General features: G+C 52.4%; 1 protein-coding gene across 1 annotated transcript; it reads left to right on the plus strand.

Annotated features, from left to right (window-relative positions):
• CHRDL2 (chordin like 2) lies at positions 1–27,783 on the plus strand. The gene is made up of 11 exons (XM_075726916.1): positions 1–82; positions 9,140–9,252; positions 9,718–9,811; positions 10,647–10,789; positions 14,370–14,463; positions 15,596–15,651; positions 16,863–17,031; positions 17,951–18,145; positions 20,930–21,112; positions 25,774–25,866; positions 27,704–27,783. Exons 1-11 carry the CDS (start codon positions 1–3, stop codon positions 27,781–27,783), a joined length of 1,302 nt encoding a protein of 433 aa, XP_075583031.1.

Raw genomic sequence — 27,783 nt, forward strand, 5'->3', positions numbered from 1 at the left:
ATGCTTCCCGGGGCGGGTCCCCTCGCCTTCCTCCTCCGGTGCCTGCTGCTCCTCTTTGCCTCCGAGAGCCGAGCCCGGGCTCGTAAGTCCCCCCTGCACCGGGTCCCTCCGTGCCTCAGTTTCCCCATTGCCAGGGTCCCCAAGAATTTGCGGGGTGGGGGCTTTGTGGGCATGGTGAGGAACACAGGGAGGCTCCTTGCCATGGCAGGTGCTGGTCCTCCCTCCATGGCCAGGATGTCCCAGGCCATGCAGCAAGCTGGGTCCCCCATCCTGCACTGTTGGGGACGTGGCTGTGTCCCCCCTCCACCTGCTGCTGTCCCCGGCTGCTTTGTGGGGACATACAGCGCCGAGCACGCTGCTGCGTGCTGGCGAGGGGGCTGTGGGGTTCCGTGGGCTGGCAGGGATGTGTTGAAAGTGTGGGACTCTCCTCCCGTGGGCTAGAAATCACGTAGGGCAGGAGGTTGAATTACAGCCTGTCCCCTGCGCAGTTCCCACCCCACCTGAGTGCATCTCCCCTCCAAGGGTGGATGGGGAACTGGGAAATTTGGGGAAATGACCTCCCCCAAACCAAAGCTGGGGGCTTTTCTCCATGTCCATCCTTTGTCCATCTCCACGTCCATCCCTTGTCCATCACCATGTCCATCCCTTGTCCATCTCCGTCTCCATCCCTTGTCCATCTCCATCCCTTGTCCCTCTCCATGTCCATCCCTTGTCCATCACCATGTCCATCCCCGTCTCCATCCCTTGTCCATCTCCATGTCCATCCCTTGTCCACCTCCATGTCCATCCTTTGTCCGTCTCCATGTCCATCCCTTCTTTTCTCCTTGCTCCTGCTCCCAGCTGGCCGACTAGGGCAGATAAGATTTGGGATGGGGAAGGGAAGGGAGGTTCAGCACTGGTACAAAAAAGCTTGAAGGACTTGGCCAGGGCTGTTTAGCAGCTTGGAGGGTGCTGGAGGGGTTAGTCGGGGCCAGGAGGTGAGTTGGGCTTGGGCAAAGCACTGGGACCCCACCAGCGGGTGCTGGGCACCCCTACAACATCGCAAAGCCACCCGAACGCTGAGCAAACCAGAGCAGGACTTGTTGTGTCCCTACATTTATTCTTTCCTTTAATCTCCCGAAATCCCGGCAGAGTCTGTCGGTGGCTGCATTAGGGTGATTTATGACTTGCCCGCTGCCAGCAGTGCATTAGGCACCCGGCAAATAATTGTCCTCCTGGAGCGCCGACCCAAAAAGTGAGTGCTGGATTGCTTGTCCCGGCGGTGGGGTGAGCTGGGGGCGGGAAAGGCAGGTGGATGGATGGGGCTGTGCAGAGCCTTGGAGAGCGAAATCTGTGTGAGTTTGGCTGCTTTCCCTTCCCTGGGGCTCATCGAAAGCCGCTTTGCTCAGACCACGGCATCCGTTTCTTGCACGAGGGAAGTGCCTCTGCCAGGGCTGCGTTAACCATGGTGCCCACGTTAGGAGGAAGATGGAGACATCTCCAGAAGGAGAAACAGATGCTAGGTGAGGTGTTTGCTCTTCAGGCTGAGGGTAGCAGAGCCCCTAAATTGGGCACAAATCAGGATGAATGGGGATGGTATGGCTTTGCATTGGGAGGAAGCGCTGGGGTCTGTTTGTGTGATTTATAATGATGATAAAGACCTGGGGACTGTGGGACAGGGGCAGGATTGGAGCAGGGAGGTCCGGGATTGCCCCCAGCTCCGCATCGCTTTAGCTCCGCTGCCGGGCACATCCCATGGTGTGGGGGGCTTGGCTGGGGGTCCAGGTGCCCCACGGTCGAAGGCAGGGGGGTCTGGGTGACAAGGTCCTCATCAAATTGTGGACTTTTCTCTGCCATCCACCTCTGCAGCTCGCTGCCTCACATTTTTCTCAGGGCCGAGCACTCAGGGAGAATGAAGATGGGAATAAATTAGTTACAAGCAGGCTCATCAGCCAAGAGACCTACAGTGTCATGGCTAAAAATAGGTGAGAAGCAGAAATACTCGGGCTTGAAGGCAAGTCAGAAAAGAAGAATTTGCCCACAGAAACAGGCTATTTTAGGGGATTTACAGTCTCAGCTGAAAAAATATCAGAGGCACAGGTTACTGGGCCGATGTGCTGTGGCCCGGCCGCTGTGAGAAATTCAGTGGCAATAGTTGAACACAATGATGTTTTGGCTGGAGGCATTTAAACACCAGCATCTCTGGAGAGCGCAGGGCAGTGGTTTTCCCCAGGAGCTTGGGAATTGCCATTTCATTTCTTTTTAATGTGGTCCCTGGAGAAAAGGGGGTTCATGGGATCTGTCTGTCCTACAAGTTTGGATCCAGTGTGACGAGGGACAGAATGGTCCAAGATGGGAAGGAACGGTCTAAGATGGGAAGGATGGGGATGGAAAGCAAATCCTGCTGGTAGCCACGGTAAGGGAGAGGCAAGGGCTGCACACCCAGCTTTAGACAACAGAGCATCCCCCTGGGAAGGAGAGGAGGGAAATGGGGCACTATCTGCTTCTTGCAGAGCCTGTGGTGATGCTCTGGGTTCAGGAGTTTGCTTGGCTTCTCCACCCTGGGGAGCTTGACAGTACTTCATGAGGCTGCATTTGCAGAGCTGCAGAGTTTTCCAGGCTCCCAAAGTCCCGAGAAGAAATTTCCAGCCCAGGACTGAGTGAGGCAAGTGCATGGGAAGCGATCTGGACGTGAGCAGAGTCGTTAGGATGCCACATGTCAAGGGCCCTGTGTGTTTTAATCAGTCCCTTCTCAACTAAGTTACATTTTAAGCCCTTCATAAATACAGGGCTGTCATAGGAGTGCCTGGACTTTCTATACCAGGTAGTGCTTTTTACACTTTATTTATGGCTCCTCATAAAACTCACAAACTGGTTTGCATAAATGCACCCCTGGATGCCCGGTGCGGCACTGTTTGGCAGGTGCATGACCTCCGAAAAAGCTGTCGGGGCCGGGAGCCCGGCTCAGATGTGCCCTGCTCGGGGGAGAGCTGCTGGTGGATCTCCCAGGGACGCAGACATGGGAGAAACCCCTGTGCGATGAGATGAAACGAGAGAGAAGTGGGGTGAGACCTGCGGGGTGTTTTGGTAGCGTCCTTGTTAGAGCCAGTTTGGTACCTGGAGTGAAAGTCCCTGCTAGGGAAACTGAGGCAAGGGGCTTTCCATGCTTTGGGGTCTCGCGGGTGCATTAGCCCCTCCCTAGCCACCGGTCAAGGCTTTACCTGCCGCAGGGACTCGCCTCTGGGGATTCCTTGGTGTCCTGTAGCGTAGAGGAGCTCCAGTGTGAATCAGGATTGATGTACGGTGATCCCACGCATGCAGAGACCTGGCTGGGTAATGGGTGTGTGAATGGAAGCCGTTCCCCAGGCTGATGCAGCAGTGGTGTAAAAGCAGCTTTAAACCTCCCGTGACCCATCAGGATGCTCTGCTCAGGTCTGGGAAACCCCGACGTGGGAGTGGGAGATGTAGGGGCAGGGTCTTGCACGCGTGTGTGTGTACGTGGCTTGACTTTGTTGAGCATCAGTCCCTATATCCAGAGGGAGATGAAGTGAGCATGGCTGAGCCTGAGCCAAAGGAGGATTTGGCAGCAAAACATAGTATTTCAGTAGCCATCATGTGTGCAAGTTTAATAGCTCACCTTTGTTCCTGCTGCCATGCTCGGGATCGGTGCAGGAGAACATCTGACCTGTATTGGCCCCTAGTTCAGCCATGGTCAAAGTGTCCAGGCAGTGGGGCGAGTCACACCATGCTGAGAAACCCTGGGGACATCCTTGTCCTCACAGCCCACTGCAAATGTGGAGGGGTGCAAGGAACTGGTTCAAATGGGCTGTGTCAGCGGGTGGGAGAGCTTCAGGGGACAGGTCTCATGGATATGCTGGCCCGAGGGGACTTGTCTGCATCTGAGGCCAGATGTCCGGGTGTGGTCTGACCAACATTGGCCAGTTTGATGGTTCAACAAAGAGGCTGTGGGGTCTTGCCCATCTCCCCTCTGTTCATGGTCTCTCACTGGATCTAGAGCAGGTCATGAAGACATAGGATGGCATCTTGTTGGTGGCTGGTATATGAAGCTGTTGAGATACATCCTAAAGAGGCATCGAGGCCATTCTCGTGGTGTGAGAGAGACGTCAGCAGTCACTGAATGCAGCTCAGGACGGATTTCTCCACACCATTCAGTTGCCACCCTGGACTGATTTCTCTAGACCATCTCATGAGGATGCTGCTCTAGAAGGTTCATAGAGTGTCTAAGAGCCTCCGTGATAGCCTCTTCTGGGATTTAAATCTCCTGGTAGCTGGAAAGCTTCCTGCAATACCTGTCCTAAATCTTCCAGGCTTTGCCCCAAACTGATTGCCTCTTCTTGTCCCTGCCATGGCCAGACATCACCCTTGTCTTTGAAACAGCGCTCTCTTGCCTTGTCCTCCCCCTTGCATTTTCCATCTCATGTTACATACCCTCCTTGCCATCCAGGATGCAATTAATGATAATTAATGACAATTAATGATAATCAAAGTAAACCAGGGCCTGGCCACAGCCTTGAGCATTGTTCAGGGGTATCCAGACTCTTGTTGCGGGTGTGCTCCCCAGCATGGTGTTGGCTGGTGCCAGCTTGGTCTTCGCCAAATACCTGGGGACAGATGGGCCAGGGCAGTTCCAGCAAGCGGGTATGGACAAAAGCTGGGCCAGGCCACTGGCCCCAGACCCTGGCCTGGGCTATTCAGTGATTTGGAGGTAACCAGGTTGTCTTCACCGAAGAAAACACTGGAGCCACGGCAGAAAATGGCTGTTGGACGGGGAGGCAGGGAGAAACCTTCCTCCTCCATGATGTCCCATTCAGAGCCCTTCAAGGTGGGCAAGGCAGAGCAGCTCCCAAGTGGAGGAGTCACTCTCTGCAGCATCTCCTACCATGCCTCTGGGCACGAGGCCATAGGGCTTGCACAGGCCACTGCACGAGGCAGTGTGCCCAGGTGGCCAAGAAGGCCGGTAGCATCCTGGCTTGTATCAGGAATAGCGGGGCCAGCCGGAGCAGGGCAGGGATTGTTCCCCTGTACTCAGCACTGGGGAGGCCGCACCTGGAATGCTGTGTCCAGTTCTGGGCCCCTCACTACAAGAAGGACATTGGGGTGCTGGAGCGTGTCCAGAGAAGGGCAATGAAGCTGGGGAAGGTTCTGGAGCACAGGGCTGATGGGGAGCAGCTGGGGGAGCTGGGGGTGTTCAGCCTGGAGAAGAGGAGGCTGAGGGGAGACCTGATCGCTCTGCAGCTCCTGACAGGAGGGGGCAGGGAGGGGGGTGTTGGTCTCTTCTCCCAAGGAACAAGTGATAGGATGAGAGGAAATGGGCTCAAGCTGTGTCAGGGGAGGTTTAGATTGGATATTAGGAAAAATTTCCCTCACGGAAAGAGTGGTCAAGCATTGGACCAGGCTGCCCAGAGAGGTGGTGGAGTCCCCATCCCTGGAGGTGTTCAAAAAACGGGTAGACGTGGCACTTGGGGACATGGTTTAGTGGGCATGGGGGTGTTGGGTTGATGGTTGGACTGATGATCTTAGAGATCCTTTCCAACCTTAATGATTCTATTCTAGTTTTACTTTCATTAAAAAATAATCCAGCCACCAAGGCAGGAAACATGGAGTTAAATGATTACTCTCCCCTGAATTGGTTTAGTGGTGGAGTTGGTAGTGTGAGGTTAATGGTTGGACTGGATGATCTTAAAGGTCTTTTCCAACCTAAATGATTCTATGATTCTATGATTCTATGACTTGCTGCTGGGCAGCAGAGGAATCATTTCCACATCCTTCAGCTGTTTTTCCTGGCTCATACAACACATAATGGTACACTGAAGAGCAGGGTCTTGTATCAGGGGCTTCTTGTATTTGGGAAGAAACTGTTTAGTTGGGACCTGTTCTTGGGTTTGCAATGGGAGGTGTTTGCCCCTTCCCACCTCTGCTCCTGCTTCGAGGTCCCATAGGGCCACCTCCAAGCTTGGAGCTTCTGGCTTGCAATCAGCAAGCTCTGGTTGTGTCTCCAAGGTGGCATGGACCAGCCTCGCCTGCTGTCTTCTTCACCCAGGGACTGCATGGTCCTCGGGAAGGAAAACAAGGTGATGGCTTCATCTGGATTTTTGGTACTGCAGCCTTGAAAATGCTCCACAGCTCAGGAGCCTTCTCTGGAAAACGAAAACTAAAACAAAGTGACTTTTGTGAGCATGCTGTTGCCGAAGACGCAATAAATAGGGAGACTGAATGGCACGGGAGCAATTTACTGCCACAAATGGCTTTTCACTTCGAGTGAATTGGGAAGATATCCAAAGTTTGACCTCTGAAAATGAAATTATTAGCCTGGCATGGGAAAAAATGATCCAGAGCCTCCAGCTTTTAAGCCTCCTCCTTCCATCCATCCCCAGCTTGCTTTTAACCAAACGTGCCGGCACCTCTTGCCAAATACGCGGCATAGTGCTACTGAGATGCGGACAAGTGTCTGCTGCTGCCCAGTGCTGCCAGTCGGCTTTAATTTTACCAGCGGGCCCTTTGCAGACATGAATCAGGCTGCTTTCGAGGGCTGGACCCAAACCAGGGCTCCACTTGTGAAAGGCAAGTGATTAAATGTTTGAACAAAGCAGCCAACTGGCATGGGAGCCTGCAAGCTGAGCGGAGACGCGTCACACGAAGGCAACTTAATTTCTTCTCCCTCAGCGTAATTCATGAAGATGCTGCAAGCAGGGAAAAATGAAGTCATTTTCTCACCCTTTTGCAAAATGATTATTTTTTTTTCTTCCCCCCTCCCCTTTCTCTCAGGTTTCTGCAGTTTCCAGCCGCACACTCCCCATTCTTGCGTATTTTGCCATAAGCTTGTGTTGTGCATGGCCAGGAATATGGGTTTGCTGACTTGTCAGAGGTTTGGAGCAAGCTATGGGCATGGTGTAAAGACCTGAGTAGGGAAAAGCCTCCTGCCTGTCCCTCTGATGGCATCCGCCCCAGAATTATTGCAGATCTCCACCTCTGCAGATGCAATGCTGGTCCCACACTGCTGTGCTTGGACTAGGCAGCCTGGACAGCTTGTGGCCACCTCCTTTGAAGATGCAACTTGGAGAATCATGTACTTGAAGCCATTAACTCAATGAGGAGCTCAGGGCCACTGGCAGACCTGTAGGGCTTGAGTTGGAAGGGACCCATAAGGATCATTGTAGACCTGTAGGGCTGCTCTTCCTGGTGGCCACAGAGTCCGGCCGTGGTAGAGCATCACTTAGGTTCATCCTGAGGATGGTCAGAAGCTGGAGGAGGGACAGCAGCCCACCATGGCGTATTCATATGAGTTTTGCCTGGTTGATGGGAGAAACACTCGCATTAAGCAGGTGGCACCTCCAGCTTTGGCAAGGTGGGACAACGCCAGCCAGGCTCTCTAAACCACTGCTTTACCTCAGGTGACAGAGCGGAGCATGGGATGGCTTTTAGCATCTTTGGGGTGGTGAATGCCACCAAGCTCATTTTGGGGACCCTCTGCTATTTGTCAAGGAGTCCCTCCAGCAGCATAGCGGGGTCAGCACCCACTAGCTTGCCTGACTTCATGCAGCAGGCTGCGGGAGCTGGGCACCATGCCTCAGAAAACAACCCTCTCCCCTCTCCCTGCATCCCTAGGGCACCGCAAGGTTTTAAAAGACCCATAAATGCTTCAGGGAGCATAAATGTCTCTGCTGCCTTCGAGCAACGTAATCGTCCAAACTACCTGAAATCCCCTCGATGACATAACCTTTTAAGTCACCTTCAGTTTTTAGTGGGGCTGTAAGCACTTAAACCACTAATAACACACGCGGGCAGACGTGTGCTTATTTGTGAAAAAGCTTAAGCCCCAGCCGGTCCCTCCAGCTGGTCGGGGCCTGGGGACATGCCACGGGAGAGCGGGAGCAGCCGACAGGCTGTGGTGGGATTTACAGGGTCCAGGTTCCTGCAGGTCTGACTGGGGTTGGAGCTTGGTCCTGCAGGATACTTTTTGATGTGAACATTAAGGATGACTGAATTGGGCTTTCTGGCCACAGCCCAGTGGTTGTTGTTGGTGATTATGGCCATGGTTTGTCCCACAGGTCCTGCTGCAGGCTGGCCTCATCCTGCCAAAGGGTTGGTGTGTAACCAAGGGCTTGGAGATGGAGGGGGCTGATAGGGACCTAATAAATCTGGGGAGAGGGTGGATCACCAAAGGGGATCTCCTTCACCAGTCATGCTGGGCACCATCTCATCTCTCTCACTGTGCTGTTAAGGTTAAGGCAAGGTTAAACCCATGCCTGTGTAAGCAGAGCTATATTGTTTCTGGGACAGACACCTCCAGTTCAGAAGCACGAGTGGAAACTGGCTCTTCTTGGGGTGATAGGATCAGAGGAATAGTCAAATACATGCTTTTGTGCTTTTCGGGACAAAAAAGAGGATGAGGTGGACTTGCTGTCCCCATGGACAGCCCCATAAATGAAGAGCATGGTTCAACCCACTCCAGCCAGACTAGTGCCACGACACCTGGAAAAGCCAAGGGGCTGAGCCTGGTGGGATGGGGCAAGCCAGCATGGTCCGGCTCCTTAGGGCTGATGCTTGGCTGTCTGTGTGCTGATAGCGCTTGTCCAGGGGTCCTTGAGAGAATGAGGTGAAGCTCTTAGGAGGAGCAAAAGGTTTTCCTTCAGAATGTGTTTCTACCCCAGAATGTCTTTTTTTTTTTCTTCTTTTTTCGGGTAACAGTGAAAATGTCTCCTAAATCCAGGCTCTCCCATCTTCCCCACCACTCCCAGCCTTTCTGGTCTCCCTGGGGAAAATTCAGTCCTATAGCATCACCCTGAAATCACTTGTCTGTCTTCCAACGAGCACTTCTACTGACCTATTTTAGAAAGACAACTCTAATTTTTGCCTCAAAAATGCCCATTCTGTTCCTTGCTTGAGTCCAGCTTGCTCAGAGAAGTTGCCATTTGGTCAGATGGGTCCCAGTCTAAAAAAAACAAATCATGAAAAAAAAAAAAGGCTTTTTGGGGAACGTGTTCAGTCTGGGGTCTGGTGGATGGGATGTGGCCATCAGCTACTCATGGGGGACAGCATGAAGGTACAGAGCTGTCCTTGTTCTTCTCATCATGGACGGAGGAGAGCTCTCCCAAGGACCGTCCCTTTCTCTCACGTACTTCTCCTGGTTGACTTTCAGGGCCGGATATGTTCTGTGACTTCAACGGCAAGAAGTACAGCCCGGGAGAGAGTTGGCACCCCTACCTGGAGCCGCAGGGGCTGATGTACTGCATCCGCTGCAGCTGCTCCGAGGCATGTCCCCTGCGAGGGGCCGCGGGAGGTGGTGGGGATGCTGCTGCATTGGGGCATCGCTTTGGCAGCTTTTAAGCAGATCGGTTCTGGTGTCTAATTTGACCAGAGAAGCCCTTTCCAGTCCTGTAGGGATGTTGGATTAACCTCTCTCCTTTTGAAAAAGCCCCACGTCCCGCTGGGAGTGTTGGGTTGACCTTGTGAGGGAGCTGTTTCGGTAGCGTTGGTGGGCTGTGGGTGGAGGTGGCTCAGGGCTGCTGTGGGACCATGGGTGGTCTTTGATGATCAGAGATGAGAACATGAGCTGGCTGACAGTGGGGTCCAAGCCAGGGATGGAGACATTCTTGACTGGGTGAGCTACGCCAGCACAATCTATTGTGATAATGGGGCCATCATCCAACATCTTCATCCTCTTGCAGGGGTGAACATGTAGCTGAACAAACCATCTTTCTCTCTCTCTTTCCCCAGAACGCCAACATCAGGTGCTACCGGATCCAGTGCCCAGCTCTGCAATGCGCCAGCCCTGTCACCGACCCCCAGCAGTGCTGCCCACGGTGTCTCGGTGGGTGGACATCCCACGGGGAGGTGGTGACAAGGTGGCTGTGGTTCTGTAGGGCCTACCTCAACTGCAATCGCTTGAATGCTCATGCCTGGGGCAGCGCAGCAATGCTGGGTCTGGACGTGCTCACAGGGTCAGGGCAGCAACGGCAGCTTGGGCTGCTTGTGTTGCTTTTTCCCCCCCAAAATGTCATTTTGATGGAAAAGGGCTGTCTACCAGACCACTTTCTTCAACTACCACCCCATCCCAAGAAGCCTTGTAGGGACAAAATGTCAGTTCACAGTTCAGTGACAAACCAGGAGCTGGCACTTTATTCAGATCATTTGCCAGCAAAATGTGTTGGATACAGGAAAAAAAAAAATTTGTAGATTTTTAGCAAAATTCTTGAATTTTTCCCTCCCCTGGATGTGATGACCTCCAACATCAGACGGAGTCACATAAAAAGGGCTTCTCCCATGGGTAATTAGCTAAAAATTAAAAATACTTTTTTTTTCTTTTTTTTTTTTTTCCTAATTTCCCAAATAGTCGATGTTTTTTTACTAGGTTTGCCAGCGCTCTAGCACAGGGAGGACACGACCCCAGAAGGTCAGACTTCCAGTTTTACCTTTGTGCTGAGCTCAGTACAGTCAGGGCAGCGCCGTTCTCTAAACGCTTTTGGGCACATAAATCTCCACGGGCCATGCAATGCTCCGGCCACTTCTTTGTGATAACTGCAGTGTGCAAAGGTCTCCTTGTCCTTTTGGGTTGGGCTGGTGGGGAATCTGCTGAGCATCTGTGCTACATCAGGGCCAGGCAAAGGCTGGCTCTCATCCTGTTGCTTTCTCATCTTCTTTTCCAGAGCCACATTCCCCTTCTGGCCTCCGGGCACCCGTCAAGTCCTGCCAGTACAATGGGACGACCTACCAGCAAGGCGAGATGTTCACCACCAGCGAGCTCTTTCCCAGCCGCCAGCCGAATCAGTGTGTGCAGTGCAGCTGCTCCGTAAGCTACCTGCAAGCCCATGGGAGGCGGGGAGGGCTTGGGGTCTGCTCCGGCACCGCAGCAGTGTCCCACCAGGTCAAAAACCTGATGAGGACCATTGGCTGGTACCAGTCCATGGTGGGATGGTTTATTGTCAGGATCAGGTTATCAGTGCAGGAGATTGATCTCCCTCTGAACTTCCTCTGAAATGGTGTTGGGTCCTCCCTGCCCAGTGACTAAGGACCACTGCAGAGCTGGCTGCTTCCCCCTCTGCCTGGGTGTGTTATCTGGCCTTGACCCAGAGCAAGGTGTGCTGCAAATGTTCACTGGGCCCCTGGGGTCGGAGCACAAACCACTCACCTGCATCTGCTTCCCTAGTGGGAACAGCACAAACAAGCTGCTCCAAGGGTGGGTTATTCACTGGAGATCCCACGGGCCAGTTCTGGGTGGACCCAGAAGGAATCTGTGTCCCAGAAGGAGCTGGGGCTCCTTGGGGTGCGCAGGGGGACAGCCCTGTCCCCACTGAGCACGCCAATAAGTGCATTTGCCTGCTGCAAGGACCAGTGCTGTCCCCGCAGCATCCAGCTATCCCACCTGCCCCACTGAGGCATTGTATGGTAGACAGCTGGCAGAGAGAACAACTGGGAGCCTTTTCCCATACGTGCTTGCTGCAAAGCAGGTGGAGTTTGTAGCCAGAGGACCTGGGAGAGCTCAGCGTGCCTGCAAGGCAATGCAGATGCCAGCTCTTGGGCTTCAGATGTTCTTGGTACATTGAGCCCAGTGTCGAGCTGATGGGACTGAGCTGAGCTCCAGAAATGATTTGGTGGCTCCCAACTGCTGCTGGGTGCCTGGCTCTCGTGGTGCCTCCAGCAGCCAGCTCCTGCCCTGCATGGCTGGAGCTCACCCCTGACACAGCCGGGAGACGACGGCAGAGAGATGGGGACATTCGCAGCAGAGCCTGGCTGTCAGGGGAATGCAATGGGCAGGTGCCTGGTGATCTTCATCTCCCTTGCTTGGATTTAAGTGGAAGTTGAACCCAGGGCTGAGATGTGCTTGAGCACCTGGGTGGCTGGGCTGCACCAGGAGCCAATTTCATCTGGAAACTCCTGCGGTGTGTTCACCAGCCCTCCAGGCCATCAGGTGCGGAGCTGTGCCCTGGAGATGTGCATGTGCTTTCCAGGCTGTCTACAAAAAGCATTTGCAGGAAGCATCTGCCTTTCACACCGAGTTGCAATGACCTTTGCAGGACCATTGCATGCCCACCTTCCTTGATGGTCCTGGTTGCCCTACCTGAGGGCTGCGACAGCGGCCAGGGTGCTGTGTGGTCCTCAGCGTGTATCCCCATGATGGATTGTCCATCCACCCCACACTGGCAGCACCAGAGGGATGTTCTTTCTCCATGAGCCTCCAGCAATGCCCTGAGACATGGCTTGGCTCTGCTCTGCCCAGCCCTCTCCCACAGGCTGGGATCCTGCTAAAAACTGTCAAAACCTGAGTCCTGACGCGTTGCTTGGGAGACACGAGGCAGCCTGGCCGGCGGCAACGGGGAAGGTGTGTGGAGCGTGGGGTCACATGTGCCAGGAACTGTGTGTTGGGAGATAAATGGAGCAGCTCCTTCTCATCGAGAGGGAGTGAGGAAGGGGGACAGAAAGTGCCGACGCTGGAGATGGATGCTGCAGGGAACTGCTTGCAGCGGCTACAGTCTCTGCCATAAAAAAGAAGAGGGTTGCAGACTTGGCTTTCACTGTCCATTGTGCAGAGCCCTTGGATGGGACCAGGCTCCACTGGTCTGTGCTTTGCTTGTAGCAAATAATTTGACTAAGCTTGGCCAGGAAAGAAAAAGGGGTGAGAGGGCCCAAACCACCTCTCTCTCTCATGCCAAGAGCATGAACATGGTGGTTACCATCCACTGATGCTTGATAGTGAAGTGTCTGTGATACCAGAATAGCTGGTCTGAGCCTTTGGTGCTTGACCATGCCTCAGAGCTAGGTGGCTTGGAGCTAGGTGGCAAGAGGAATAGCTTAGATGTAGAAATTATATGGTTTTGAGGCTGGTTCCTCTCTGATGGACCCCAACTGAATGCCAGCCCACCAGGCTGGGGACAAACGCCAGGAAGGAGCCCTCGAACCCGACTGTACGTACTCACCTGGCCCTGCTTTCCCACCCCATCTGCCACCGTCCCCAGGCGCCTGCAGACCTATGTGTCCTTCTCGGAGGCACTGGCTCTCACTCAGGCTCTGTTTATTCGGCAGGATAATGCCTTGGATACAAAGGGGAAAATAAAAGGATGGTTGTGGAGCCTTGCAGTGGCAGGGTCTCGCTGGGCTGTGTCTGATGTTGTCAGCTGCTAGAACAGCTGCATGAACAGCTGGTCTAAACCTCTTTGAAAACCACCCTGAGACCAGAGCCTCCAGGATAAATCTGGCTTTTTATGACATTTGCTTTTTCCTGCCTGAGGCAGGTCTTCGCCGTGAGCTGCTGGTCAGAAGGAGAAAGAAGGAAGAGGCTCCATGGCCAAACCCTGCTTCTTGCAGGTCTGGACCCCATGGAGGTCCCTGAAGTAGAGAGCAGGGTTTGGTCTGCAGTGACCTCCACCACATCCTCTCATTTACCAAACTTTCTTCCTCCTCTTCACATCCCCTGCACACCAGCTTGGCTTCCTGATGGTAGAAGCTGCTGAGGTTTGGTTTTCCAAGGAAATCCTTGGTTAACATCTTGGTTTGGGTTGACTAAGAGCTTAGGGGTACCCCAGAGAAAATTGCTGCATGGAGAAGAGGACCTTGCTGTTGAGGTCTGGCTGCTGCTGGGCTGCTCAACATCCTTCTCTACCCTTCTGCAAAGCAGCAAAAACGTAGCCGTGCAGCAAATGGGTGCAAATCCATTGAAGTGGGACTGCGATGCACGAAGGTCAAGACTGGTCTTGGCCCATGGTTTTCAGCTTGAATCACTACAGCAATGATGTTTTCCAAACTAACTACCAAGCCAGTGGAAGAAGGTCTACATCTGAACATTCATCCACAGCTCTTGACCCAGTGTCTTTGCGTGCTTGACTCTGGTGTTATGGAACAACCCAACAAAGAGGGAGGGCATAGCTGCAGCCTGGACCTAGGTCTGGGTTCAGCATCACGCTTCCCCTTTCCACCTCTCTCCTCTAGGTCCTTGTCATGGGAGATGTCAGAGAAAGGTTTGTGTGCCACTTTGAATTGAGGGGTGTTATGCAGCATTTACAGGTGCGTGGTGGCTGTTTCAGACCTGGTAGCACTAATGATGCCTGAGAGCAAGGCACCGCCTCCCTCTTTTTGGGGAAGACCACTCCACTCATGAATGAGCCTGTGGACTGGCAATCGGTGAACCAGCCATGCTAGGAGAGGACACCATCCACCATGCTATACCCTGCAGGATGGAGAGCACAGCAGGGGCAGATTTTCAGCTTTCATCAGTTGCTAGATGACTGGTGATATTTGAGGTTGGACTATTGGGGTGCTTATGATTTATGCTAGATCTGCAATTTGCAGTTCTGGCACCCCAACATGGAGGACATACAGCCCTGTCTGGACCTTGGTAATGCTGACAATGTTTTTTTTATCTCCTGCCCTCCTAGGAAGGCCAGATTTACTGCGGCTTGGTGACCTGCCCAGAGCTATTGTGCTCTTCTCCCCTAGCCGTGCCGGATTCCTGCTGCCAGGTCTGCAAAGGTAATGAGGGGCCCAGGAGCTGCTCCTGAGTGAGGGCTGGGAGACATAGGTGTTAGCTGGCAGGAGCCATTTCAAACCACTTTAGCAGGATTTTGGAAGCCTGTATTGCAAATCAAACCACTTGCTCTGTCTGGGTCCCACTGGAAAACAGAAGACAAGGGCTCAGGTTTTTTTCTTGCACGCTTCCCCTCCCACACCTAATTGTGTCCTGCCTCCCTGTAGCCCATACGCTGGCTAGGGCTGAGCTCTTTGCCCTGCCACTGGTGCATCACGCAAGAGATGCGACCTTCATGGAGGGCAAAGTCCTCCAGACCACTCAGCCACCAGGGTGGAGATGGTTGTATGGACCACGTAAAGATGGTGCATGCTGTTGTTGCTCCAGGGAAGTTTTCAGGACAGTCAGGGAACTGCCCCTCTCCCCACTTTCACCCCAGTACAACATGGCTGAGTTTCACTCCCACAGCTCTCCGTGGGGGAGAAACTCTTGAATTTGCTGCTGTTTCTCCTGACTCACACCTGGGAGGGGGAGGAGAGAATCAAGCTCCGTATCTCCAGATGAGACAGACTCAAGAGCGAACGGGCAGGTTCACACCTTGCTGACAGTGAAGTTACAGCATAAAATGAGTCTTTAATATGAGAAATATTTATGCAGCTGAAAGGCCATGGTGGTCTCCTGGCCATGGCCACATTATGACCTCCTCCAGGTGCATCCTCCAAACTTTCCCCTTCTGCCATTTCTGTTCCTCTCTCCTAGTTTTCTTTGATGCAGTTGGGGCATGTCACTGACTCGGCGAGAAATGCCTTTGGATTTCTTTTGAATGCCAGATCATCCCCATCGCCTCATACTCTACCTCTGGGGTGTTTTCATGTCACCTAACTTCAGAAGCTACAAGGCCATATCTTTCTTGGAGCTGAGCTCTTGCTAATAGTCAGTGGGGATAAAAGGGTTTTGGGGGTACGGCTCCCATTTGCTTTGGGTGATATGAATTGCATATTTGAAGCTCTTCTCTCTCCAAATCTCGCAGGTGGGCCAGCACCCTGAAGAGAGCTGCTTTGAGTCAGCTGGACCCCAGAGAGCAAAACCTCATTCAGCCCTGCAGCATTTCACAGGACAATGTTTTTTTTCTTGCAGATGGTTCATACGAGAAGTCCACGGAAGAGGAGCCCCTGCAGTTAAACAGAGGTGTTGTACGTGACGTTTGCATTTTAAAACTCAGGTTATTGCTTCTAGCACAGCCCCATTAAACAGCTCAAAGAAAGCCATTTGCCCTTGGCCATAGCCTTCTACAAAGAAATGACCCACAGCAACTCTAGGAGGGCAATCAGTTCCTTGGATAGCAGAACCACAGACAGCTGGTTTGCAGATGAATCGTGTCTGGGAGTTGACTTTAGGTGAGGGCTATCAGCATAGGCTGAGACCTCAGACCACCAGGGAAAGACTCTTGTCCTCTTCCTCTGAAGCATCTCTGATGTCTTTGGAAGCTCAAAAGACCTGCGGGAACTGGAAATCTTGGGCACTTCTCCTTTGTTGGCCAACCTGGCTTAGGTTGGCCAGTAGGTTAAAACAGCTGAGGAACATGGATAGAGCAGACGCAGAGGTGACTGACAGCCAGACGTGACCCTTACCCAAGAGTCAGATGGCCCAAATCTCTCTTTGGGTCTTTTGCTTCAGGAGATGGTGTCTTCTCTTCACCCTGGGCTCAAAGGTGTCCTGCCTCCCAGTCGTAGCTCCCACAGAGCAGCCAGCACTGGAGCTGGCCACCAGCATGCTTTCCCCAGGCTGTTTTTATCGGCAGCCCCAGCAAGGAAAAAGTGACTCCTTGGCTGCCAAGGGTTGATTCACGGTGACATTTCAGAGCTGGGCGGCCCATGCCAGGTCTGTGGGATTAGGTCACTTACAGCTCCTGACCCTGCCCTTTTCCATACTGCTGGGTGAAATGCCAGCGTCACACCTCCACCACCTATAAAACCTCCAAAATAGACACAAGGGGACCCTTTGTGCTGCGTGTCTTGTCCCAGCGGTTTGCTCTTGGAAGCCCAATATGTTCCCAGGGTTTCAGTCCTGCTGGCTGGCAGCCCCACACCAACCCTCCTGGTGCCAGCCAGGTGAGAGGGCAGGATACGGCCCGTCCTTACCTCTCTGATCCTGGTTGGGTTGCATGGATGCTGGTCCTCAGTTTCCCAGCAGACATCAGTGTGGGGGCATTGACACAAACTGCTCAGCACCCCTTAGGTGGTGGCAGGAATCGAGATGGCTCCAAGGTCATTGCTCATCCCTGTGGTTTCTGGACCTTCCACTCCTGATGGAAGGTGTGCATGGCTTTTTGCAGCATGCTTTGGAGTGAGAACAACCCAACTGCCTGGGTCTGAGTCCCCTTCTTTTCTCTGACTCCTCACAGAGGCACTCACAAGACCAGTGCTTGGGGGAAGCGATGGGCAGGAAGGCACCCGGAGCCACCGTGTCCACTGTTCTCAGTTCTTCCCTGGAGTTTATTCCCAGAAGCTTCAAACCCAAGGGAGGAGGTAGCACCACTGTGAAGATCGTCTTGAAAGAGAAGCACAAGAAAGGTAAGGGATAGAGGGGTCAGGCAGTCTGTACATGGCCTAAGATGACTTCTCCAGGACTTTGAATTCTCCAGGGAGTCTGTTTCAGCAGCAGTTTTCCTCCACCAAGTCCCACCTCCCTCTCCTCCACAGCCAGCCTCACCCGGCTATCTCAGCCCTGGTGTCCCACAGCCCCTTGGCTGGATGAATCAAAAAGGGTTGGAAGAAGATTGGTCGTTGGGGTGTTTTGGAGATCTGGGACCTGGGAAGGGAGGTGCTAAGCTGGAAGACTCCATGTGGTCCTTCCAGGACAGTGCAGCAGAAGGACAGGATCTTCCTCCTTGCACCTGCCCACCATGTACTGGGTCTGTCCCAGTGCTGTGGTCTTCCTCCTGGAGGAGAGAGTTGGAAAGAGAGATGAGGAGGCAACCCCATGGAGCCAAAGGGGAAAAGACAGGTCCCTTCCCCTCTTGGGGGCTCTCCAACCACTGTATCTCCAGAAGGGCTCTTTCCAGTCCTTGGAGATGAAGCCCTGGAGGAAATTTTGGGACCTCCAAAAATTTTCATGGAGGAGTCAGCAGGTGGCACTCTTCACTGTGCTTCATGCCTGTGACAGCCTCGGAGAGACCCTGGGCTTGCAGAGGCTTGGAGGCAGGTGAGGTCCTGCCCACACTTGCCACTCACCCCCACCAGGGTGGTTGACCCCAGCAGCCTCCATCTCCTGGAGCTGGTCCCCCTGCCCCATAGCACCTCCTGGGTGGGGTGGCTGCAATACCCCTGTGTCCGCTGCTGCCGGATGTGCTGCCAGAAGACCATGTTCCTCAAGACAGCAGGGCCACCCATTTGCAAGGTGGTGAAATGTGTTGAGCTCCACCAAGCTCTGGGTGTACAAAGAGGAGGAGGATTTATTTCCACCAGCAACTCTTTTCTCTCTCTCCTCCAGCTTGTGTTTACAATGGGAAGACCTACTCCCACGGGGAAGTGTGGCACCCCGTCTTCCGGCTCTACGGCCTTCTGCCCTGCATCCTCTGCACTTGCAGAGACGGTGTCCAGGACTGCCAGAAGATCACATGCCCCAAGGAGTATCCTTGTGACTCTCCAGAGAAAGTAGATGGGAAATGCTGTAAAATATGTCCAGGTAGGTGGGATCCCACCCGGTCCTGCGGCTGCCTTCCAGTTCCTTCCTTTAGCCTTGGTTTAAAGCCCCGGGCAGACAGATGTGTAGGGGTTCACATCGCTGGTGACTTGAATTCACACCAGATGAGTTCAGCAGGGCAAGCACTAATGTAAGGGTTGGTCTGTCTTGGAGGGCAGCAGGACTGACCCAAGGTGAGGAAGCTGCACCAATCCCAAAAGGTTGCATCTGTTCAGTGTGTGTAGTCTGGAGAAAAGATGCCCAAGGAGGGACATGCTAAGAGCCTTCAGACAGGTAGAAGATGCGTTCTGGGGAGAGGGCACAGTCTGTTCTCCAGACCTCCAGCTGGAACAAGAAGTCATAGGGTTAAATTGTGGCAGCTGAAATGTAGGGTTGAGATTAGGAAGATGCTTTCCAAGTGCGGGGTTATCTGTGGCACTCATGGTTTCGTTTGAATTTGAGTTGAGGTCCCTGACCCTGGAAGGGGAGGGTTAGGCACACAACTATTAGGGTGGTATAGGTAGAACTGTGCTGGTGCTGGGGCTGGGACATGGTGGAGAGACACCTTTTTTTTTCACGTTCAATGCATTTTGGGTCTCTCAGTTGCTTCTTGGTCTTTGGAAAGCTGTTTAGCTCAAACCACAGACCTGGCAAAGATGTGGCAGTGCATGAGATCTTCTTCTGTTCCCACTGGAGAATGTTTTCTAGGATATCCCTCTCTGTACTATCATTCAGCAGTAGATGTTTAGATGATGGACCACCCACTGCTTCCCTAGAGAGACTGAAGATACCTGAGTCTCTTTGAGCCTGACTGTGGATGCAGCAATTGCTGTGTGATCTCCTCTGATGTGCGTCTTTGAGGTGGTTTCGTGGAGGGGCCCCACCAGGGAGAACAAGCAAGGGGCATTGCCACATTTAAGAATGGGGGCAAACAGGCTGCAAAATAATTTAATCTGTGATTTTCAAGGTTTTCTAGCCTCTGAGCAGGGAGGTTCAGGGATGGCCTCCCCGGGGGAGCGAAGGGCAGAAGCTCAGCTTGTTTTAATAAGGTTTCTGATATGTTTATGAGCAGGATTTATGACGTGGTGCCTGGCGGGAACGGGATGTGATGACTGAGCAGAGCCCTTCCAGTCTTGCATTCCCATTATAGCGGGTCTTTATGGTTTAAAGTCTACAACTTGCTCTGCTGGGATCTCTTGTCTGCTGTTCAGTCTTCATTTATTTCCAGTTAAACACTCTGACCCAGCCAAAATTATTTTCTTCTTGCTTTCCAGTACTCACAGATAGCAATCACACACACACACACGTTGCTCAGCCAAGTTACATGCTTGTTCTCTGTTTCACTGCACGGAGGTTTTGCCCATCTTCTTTTTCCAGGCAGTTTCCATGACTGTCGTCCTCTTCCTCCTTTGTACCTAGTAGCTTGGAGAGAAACGCTGAGCGATTTCTATTTGCAAAAGGGATCCTGATCGAAGGGGAATTGCTGCGATGCATTGGTCGGATGGGGAAACCATTGCGGCTGCTGGGGCCAGAGCTAGCAGCTGGGACCCCTGGGTCCCTGCTCCTCCTTCCCAATGCTGTTGGCCATTGAGTGGCTCCAGCATGAAGCTCTGAGGTTGTTAAATACCTGTTGTGCCTGTGAGGACGGGTGGTTCCTTCCCTGTTGAGAAGGTAGGGCTGCCTCAATCGATGCAAAGAGCAGCCCTGGAGTGAGTGAAGTTTAATGGTCTGGGATGGAGCTTTTCCTGCACCGGGACCCCGCGGTGGCAGGGATGAGGGTGGTGGGCTGTGGTTGTCCCTCTTCATGTCACACTGAGCCTGCAGAGCTGAACGCTTGTCTTCCCATTGCTGAAAAAGCCTGGCTTTGCATCCCTTTAAATTAGGATTTCCATCCCCTCTCTGAGAAGAGTAGCTCAGGACTGCCCCAGAAAGCACGGGGGAGAGCAGAATCAGGCCTAAAATAACTGTTCTACTAAAATAAACCCCACGAGTCTATTTATAGCCAAACTTTCTTTCGAGTAGTGTAAAAAGCTTCAGCATCCAAAATGACGGAGAGAACAAGGCTAAATTCAGCAGAGCTGGGCTCCTCTACGTTCCAAGGACCACAACCAAAGGCAATAAATCTCCTTCCAAAACCATGGGGGATTCTTAATTACTCCAGATTCATAAAAAAATTAAAAAATTAGCAGCTCTTCTTTACCAAGGATGTTGAAAAAGTCACGTAGGGTCCCGCCGGTGCCCTTGGTGTGGGTCTCCCCACCGTTGCACCCCATGTGGGAAGGGGGCTTGGGCTGGGGCTGAGCCCACCCGCGGGGCTCAGCCGGGCGTGCTGCCCAGCCACAGAGCTGGCTCCTGTGCTGCGGGCTCATCCCTTTGCTTCGCTGACGTTGCTCCTCCGGGAAGGCAATGGGAGCAAGATGGGAAGCAGGGAATCCAGCCTGGGCTTTGCAGTGATGATGGCACCAAGGTCCCTGCAGCGGGTATGGGGGATCCAGGTGGAGAAAATCCCACTTCCCCATTCCTGCTGGCATAGAAGCTGCCAAAATCAAGAGGAATGGAAAATATGGGGATGAGCAGGTTCACAGATCCTTTATCAACACCTCCCTTTGCTGCTGATCTTGGTGCTGGGGATCAGACCCTGGGAGCCAAGGTCCCATTCAGAGATGCGGCCATGCCACATGGCATCAAACCCCATGAGATGCCTTTTCCTCACCTTGGGTGCTGAAATAGCTCCTCCAAGCTCCTTCCTGCCCCTGTTTAATGAACTCTGTCCTTGTTTTTGCCCAGAAACCAGAGTCAAACCCACTGATGAAATAGTCACCACCCGGTGTGGCAAGAACCCCAACCGTGTCCTGGTGTACATGTTCGTGCCGCCAAGCTCGGAGACCTCCAAGGAAATCCTCAGGACGATTGCGATTGAGAAGGAGCCCGCGGAAGAGGTGGAAATCTACAACTGGAAGCTGATTAAAGGTGAGTACCGTAACAAAACCAGCCAGCAATGGAGGAGGTGTGTGTGGAAAGTTGGTGCTTTCAAAGCTTTGTTCAATTTCTCCGGCTTTTCTCGTGGTGCTCCAGACCTTGTGTAGTGAGTTGAAACCTGCTGACAGCAGGTTGGCTTTTCTAACTCTCCCCTTTCGCACTCTTTTGCTGCAGCTGCATGCAGACCAGGGGCTGGAAACCACTTTTGGCCCCAGTGTACCCCACCATGAGCTACACCACCATTCAGAGGCACAGTATGTGGGCAAACAAGGCACAGGCCATGGAGCTGCTCCTCCAAACCTGCCTGCGTCCATGCCAAACACACATGGGAAACAAAACAAAAAATTGTTCTGGTCATTCCATATTTTTGTTTTTATTCTTTTTTTTCCCCTGTCCACTCATCACTGGGAGCAAAACTTGCAGAACTGCTGCAAAGGTGCATGCAGGGGGGATGGATTGCCCCCAGCCCACTTTTTGGACAGGTAGATTTAGATGCTTCTCTTGGTATGTCCTCCAGAGGTCAAAGTACAGCAAATACACTGTCAAATGACACCAATCTCTTGCTCTGTCCCTGTACCTTTAGCTTTGCAACACTCTTATGGACCAGAGGAGCTTATCTCTACTAGAGACACTTGGTCCAGTAGATATTTGTGTTTTGTTTCTCTTGGGCTCAGGAAAGCATGACAGGGCCCCAACCCCGAGTCTCTGTTGGACATACTGTACCCCTTGCAAAAACTTGTGCCTTGAGCACTTGAGGTTGGTCGCACCTGTGGAGACAGTGACCTTCAGCCCGTGTAGCTGGCTGTCTTCTGGACATCTGTAGGCAGATATTCTGCTCTCTTGGGTATGTTCGTGTCTCATCTCTGTCCCTAAGGAGACCTCAGCCCTCCTGGGGCTGGATCTTCCCAGCCGCTGAGGGTAGGCATACTTGGATAGTAGCCAGAGAAATTAACTCCAGAGATGGAGCCCTGACTGCCACCATGTTTCCATCCTCCCCCTGCCATCCTCCATCCTCCACAGTGCCCCTCTCCCCATCCTCCACCCCGCCTCGGCAAAGCCTCCTTCACAATGGCACCTTGTAGCTGGAGGACAGCTCTGAGCCTGCACTGTCTGGGCCCCACCATTTCCTCTCCTCGCTCCTTGGCAGAGGTCGCCACCCAAACCTTCTCGCCACCTTCTGAGGCCAAGAGCTTCGCGTCTGCACGGAGCTCCCGAGCCCTGCCAGCCAAGGACAGGGGAGGCCCTTGTCCCCGAGGCCAACACAGCTCTTTTGCTTGGCAGAGCAAAGTGTTACTATTGGGAAAGAGCATGAGCTCAGTCACATATGGATTCCACCTCTCCATGGTCCATCACTGTACCAACAGAGCAGCATGTGTGGAGAAAAGAGGCTGCAAGTCACGCCTGGAGCCCGTCCATCTGCCTTTGTATGGGCTTACGATACCTACGTGGCCTCATCTATTTCTGTGCCGGGATGGTTTCCTCCATGAGGCAGGAGAAACCGGCGCCAACACCCAGCCAAAAGCTTTACCCAGCTTGCTGGTGGCGCATGACCAGCCCCCAGATGAGTGGCAGTGGGGGCTTCCCCATTTTTTTAGGGGTCTGAACACCTCAGGAGTTTTTAAATGACTTTCTGATATTTTAGAGCAGGAATTATCATGGGGAGTGAGGAACGGGCAGGACCAGAGAGGGAGCAGCATGGTTTGGAGGCTGTTGTTGACACCTGCCCTTCACCCTGCCTCGCTGGAGGCCTGCGCTGTACTCGGAGGTGCAGTCCCCCCATGGACCTCTTTCTCACATTTACCCTGCCAGGCTGTTGATTAGACATTGGTCAAAATATTCCTTTCTACCCTGAAAACCTGCAGCTCCAGGACCTTCAGCAATCCCCAGTGGTTTACCATGCTGATATACTCTCGCACCTGGGCTGGAGGAGACCTGTGGGGTCTGGACCAGCCATCCCCATGCTCTTCTGGTATGTGCTTGAAGATCTCCTGCCACGGAGACTCTACAGCCCATCTAATTGCTTCCAGAGCCACAAACCCCTTCCTAAGGGAAGACTTTTCCCAATGTGCAGCTTCCCTGCAGCTTGAGCTCATGCATTCTCATCCTCTCCACTGTGGGTGCAAAGAGCAGACTCCTTTCCTCTGAAGATGCCATCAGCTCCTGCCTCTGTCCTCTCTTACACAGTTTAAGCAGTTGAGTTTTTTTCAGTCTTTCCTTGATGTTAGAAATTTCTGGTCCTTTGGTCCTTCTCATAGCTCTGCTCTGGACTCTGTCTGTGTCTGTCTTGAAGTACAGAGCCCAAAACAGAGTGTGGGGCTCTGGTCAATGCTTGTCTCCTGCTGGGATGGGTCTCATACACCCATGTGCACCCATGTTCCCATCTCCATCCACCCACTGAGGCTTTATTTTGCAGACGATTTAGCAAGTCCTGAGACCAGTTTCTTGAATTAGACTCTCCTCACTCCCCAGCCCAGCGTTAAATACCACATTTAAAGAGTCATGTTGGTTCCCCACATAGTCAGCAGAGAGAAGTAGTTACGATATGTCCCGTCCACCCATTTTAGGATGGGTAGAATGGCACTGTGGAAGAGCCTGTCTCTCCCTTGTCTCTCCAAAATTAGGAAAGATTAATTGCTCCCTTGGAGATGGGGCTGGTCCTTAATTCATTCCTTGTGCTCTACTGGACTCGCTTGGTTTTCGGTCCTGAGGCAGTGCCTAAAGCATAGAATTATAGAATCTCAGAAGGGTTTGGGTTGGAAGGGACCTTTAATGGCCATCTCATCCAACCCACTAGATCAGTGGTTCTGGTCCAACCCCCTGCCATGGGCAGGGACATCTTCCACCGGATCCGGTTGCTCAGAGCCCTGTCCAACCTGGCCTGGGATGTTTCCAGGGATGGGGTATCGACCACCTCTCTGGGCAACCTGTGCCAGTGCCTCACCACCCTCAGCGTAAAACATTTCTTCCTTATGTCGAGTCTGAATCTCCCCTCTTTCAGTTTAAAGCCATAACACCTTGTCCTGTACCTACAAGCCCTACTAAAAAGTCTGTCTTCATCTTATAAACCCCCGTTAAAGCACCAAGAAAGGTGGTAAGTACCCAACAGCCCCACCACCTCCCTCCATCTCATCCTAAACTTTGCAAAGAACGATCCTGTCTGTTGGACAGGATTTGCTTGCTGGGAAATGGCATCAACCTTTACCCGCTCTATCCCGTATTGCCCCTTCGGCGGATGGCAAGCGCAGTGGGCTATTCTTATCTGTGCCGCCTCATGCTCTGCTTGTGTGTGCTAGAGCATCGTCTGCATTCCTCTGCTGCTCCCCAGCTCCTGGCATGTGTCAGAAATGACGGTCCGGGGGGCCAAAGGTCTCAGCCAACTCTCCGAGGGCTCTTGGGTGAACATTATCTAGGTCGGTTGATTAAAAGATGTTTATCTCTTGTAGCTCTTGTTTAAAATATCCTCTTGGTTACTAATGTACTGGAAAGTGCTTCATCAGCCACAGGGACTATAAGCACACGCTCCTGCTCCTTTCTAAGTATAGACCAGAAGGATTTATTGAACACTTGTGCATTTCTTGCGTCATTAACAGTTTTATTATCTCCATCAAGTATCTTCTTTTGTTACTGGTAGGACTTCTTTTCCTGACCCATTTAAAGGACTTATTAATAGTCTAAATATCCACATATTTCTCTGGGTGTCTTTGACTTCCTGTATTAATTTTCCACAGTCCATAACATCTCATTTATATGGATTGCTAGCCTATTCCCATTCGTTACATACTCTTTTATGTGTAATTGCTGCTGGGAATCAGGGAAAGTCTCTTAACCAAATAAGGGGGACCATGTTGCCTCTGACATCTGCCGGCAGCGAGATGCTGGATGCACGGGGAGCCTGGGTGAGAGGTGGGGAAGGATATGCTAGGCATACTTGCCTGGTTTGTCACGCTTTGCAGGCGAATATGAATATCGTAACCCCTAATCCTGCAGAAAGGTCGCTTCCGTTGCTAAATACAGGTTCTGGTTTTCTTGGGTCAAACATCTGAGTCAGGCACCTCCACTAACGGGACGATGCTGGCTCGGACAGAAATATCAATCTCTGCTGAGGTCATTTGTGGTTTTTTCTGTCCTGGAGGAGTTTCAGGGCTGGGGGCAGAGGGATGGAAAACATTGGTCCCCGGCTGTTTCCAGGAAAAGGAAAGCATCCGAGGATGGAGGGGCATCTGCGGTTGGGGAGGATAGGTAGTCAAGAGTGAGCAGAGAGGATGGGGATCCCAGGATCCTGTTGGTCTCATTTTATTTCTATTATGGTCTGGGGGGAGATCAGACCTCCTCCAGTGCGAGATGCTTTTCAGAGCAACAAAATCTTATTGCTTTCACCTACTTTGTAGTGTTGTCCCTGCTGCGTTCTGATTTAATAAGCAGTTACTGTTTTCAAATGAGATTTCTCCTGGTCCTTGGCCAGCCCTGGATTTGCTCCCAAACTCCCACCAGGCTTCAGCGGCAGCAGGTCCTGCCCCAAACCAGGACCCTGGGGCATCCAGTGCAGCCTGTGTCCCTTTTTGCATCTCAGGAGGGGACAGAGAGGTGTGCATCCAAACCCATCTGAGCCTTAAATCGAGCGTCGCAGAGTCTGATGCCCTCTGTTTTTGCAGGGATATTTCATCTGATACAGACCAAGAAGATCAGCAAACAGGAATTCAAGCAAGAAGCGCAGAACTTCAGGCTGATTACGAGGACGAACGAAGGTAGGGAGAGAAAAATCCCATTTCCCCACTCTTCTGGCAGACCCTGCCCCAAACAACCCAGTGTTTTGCTGCATAAATCCTGGCATGGCGTGTGGAGCAAACCGCAGGGAGAAGGCTTGTGCAAACATAGCCGGGTCGGTGCTGACCTGTCTTCACACACATATGCAACACTCCTGGTTAGCAGTCACATTTTCGCTTTATGGTATCAGAAAGGGCAGCCAGCTTTCTAAAAGTGGATGCATGCTTGTGAAATCCAAAGGCTTTGTCTCTCCAAAGCCTGTAAAACTGTTTGATTTTTATATCTAATCCATCTGGCGTTATGGGGGGAAAAAAAAAAAAAAGATGCGAGGGATTTGAAAAAAAATAAACTCTTGAAATATTTTTAAAAATCATTCTTAATGTTCTTGGATGTGCGTAAATGTTACAAAAAGCAGGAATGCCAGTGCACATGCCGAGAGTGCCTGTGTGGAGTGAAACTGCTGTGCTATTTCCCGCTGGCTGCCCCTTCGCCTGGGCTGGGTTAGAGTTTAATGGGTTAGGTTCGGATCGGAGCCATTCCCATATTGTCCAGCACCCATGGGTCATCAGGTCAGCCAGGAACAGCACTGCTGCCCAGTGCATACCAGCACACCCAGTACCCCAGGGAGGGTGGAGATTTGTTTTCACCTCCAATCCATTCAAGACAACACCTCTTGACCAAACCCTGGGGGATTTTAAAGTCCCTGCTCGCAGGTTAGGTCTCACACCCTGACCGGGTCTCTGGCACTTGCCACCTTCTTCTTGCCTCAGTTTCCCCTGACAAATAACCCTGTTGTGAAACCATCCCTCTGCCGTTGCTGCAAGTTCTAGGAAAGCATTGGCCAGTGATTTCTTCACAACAGGAGATTAATTCAGCTAGAAAATATGCCCCTCCTGGGGATGACGACATTAGGGCTGCATAATCCTTGCTGGGATTACAGGGGAAGCGACCACCTAGAGGGAAAGCACCTCCAGCCACCTCCTGCAAGTATAGGGATGCTGGTGTTTTGGGGGAGCAAGGAGAGAGATTGGGGAGCTTTGTGCTCATTTTTGGGGTGTTGCCCAGCTCCCACTGATTCATTTGCTTCGCAGAGAGTCTGCAGCTCACCGGTGAGGCTGTGGGGGGACCCAGGGGGGTTTCTTCTCCTTCTGCAGCAGGATCTTCCTTGACCGTAGGTGGTTGCAATGCCCTGCACGAAGAGCAAAGGCTGGGGCAGCAGCAGAAAAACGAGTATAAATGGGTTGAGCAACCCACCCCAAATAAATGGGGCTGACAGAAGAGAGGAGAGAAGCATACCTGCCCGTGGCCCATGAAACATGAATTTTGGCTTTCTGCTGATGAGTCAGAGGACAAGCAAAATGCCTGCCTCCCCAAAAGGCAGGGAGTCAGCCTGAATCCCAGACACCTGGGGAGGGCATGGCCCTAACCACTCACATTAAAGCATCCTTTGAGGAGGCAGAGAGGGGGATTTATCCCTGTTTCAGACTGAGCGCCTTCTCTTTTAAGAGCATGTGAGTGATTTCCAGGGAAAACATCAGAAATGCCGTTGATTGTGCTGTTAATTGTATTGCAGAAGGTATATAGGGCCCCTCTTGACCTCAAATACCATTTTAATTCCAAGATGGCAAAGTCTAGGACCAGATTACAGGGCCCCTGATGAGCTGCTCTGGCCATGGCCAGCATTGCGGGCAGACATCTCTCCCCACCTCTCTCCCAGCATGGTCCTCATGGGTCCTCCAGTGTGGAGGGTGCTACGTGTGGGTAAATTTTCCTGCTCCAAGGGTTGTTGCTGATGAGTGTCTGTCTCTGCTCATCCAGGTCACTGGAACATCTTCCGAGCCCAGACGTCAGAGCTGAGGATGACAGAGAGCCCAGAGAAAGAAACAAAGAGCTTGTAA

Source organism: Pelecanus crispus, chromosome 1 (genome assembly GCF_030463565.1).
Source record: "Pelecanus crispus isolate bPelCri1 chromosome 1, bPelCri1.pri, whole genome shotgun sequence".
Lineage (NCBI taxonomy): Eukaryota > Metazoa > Chordata > Aves > Pelecaniformes > Pelecanidae > Pelecanus > Pelecanus crispus.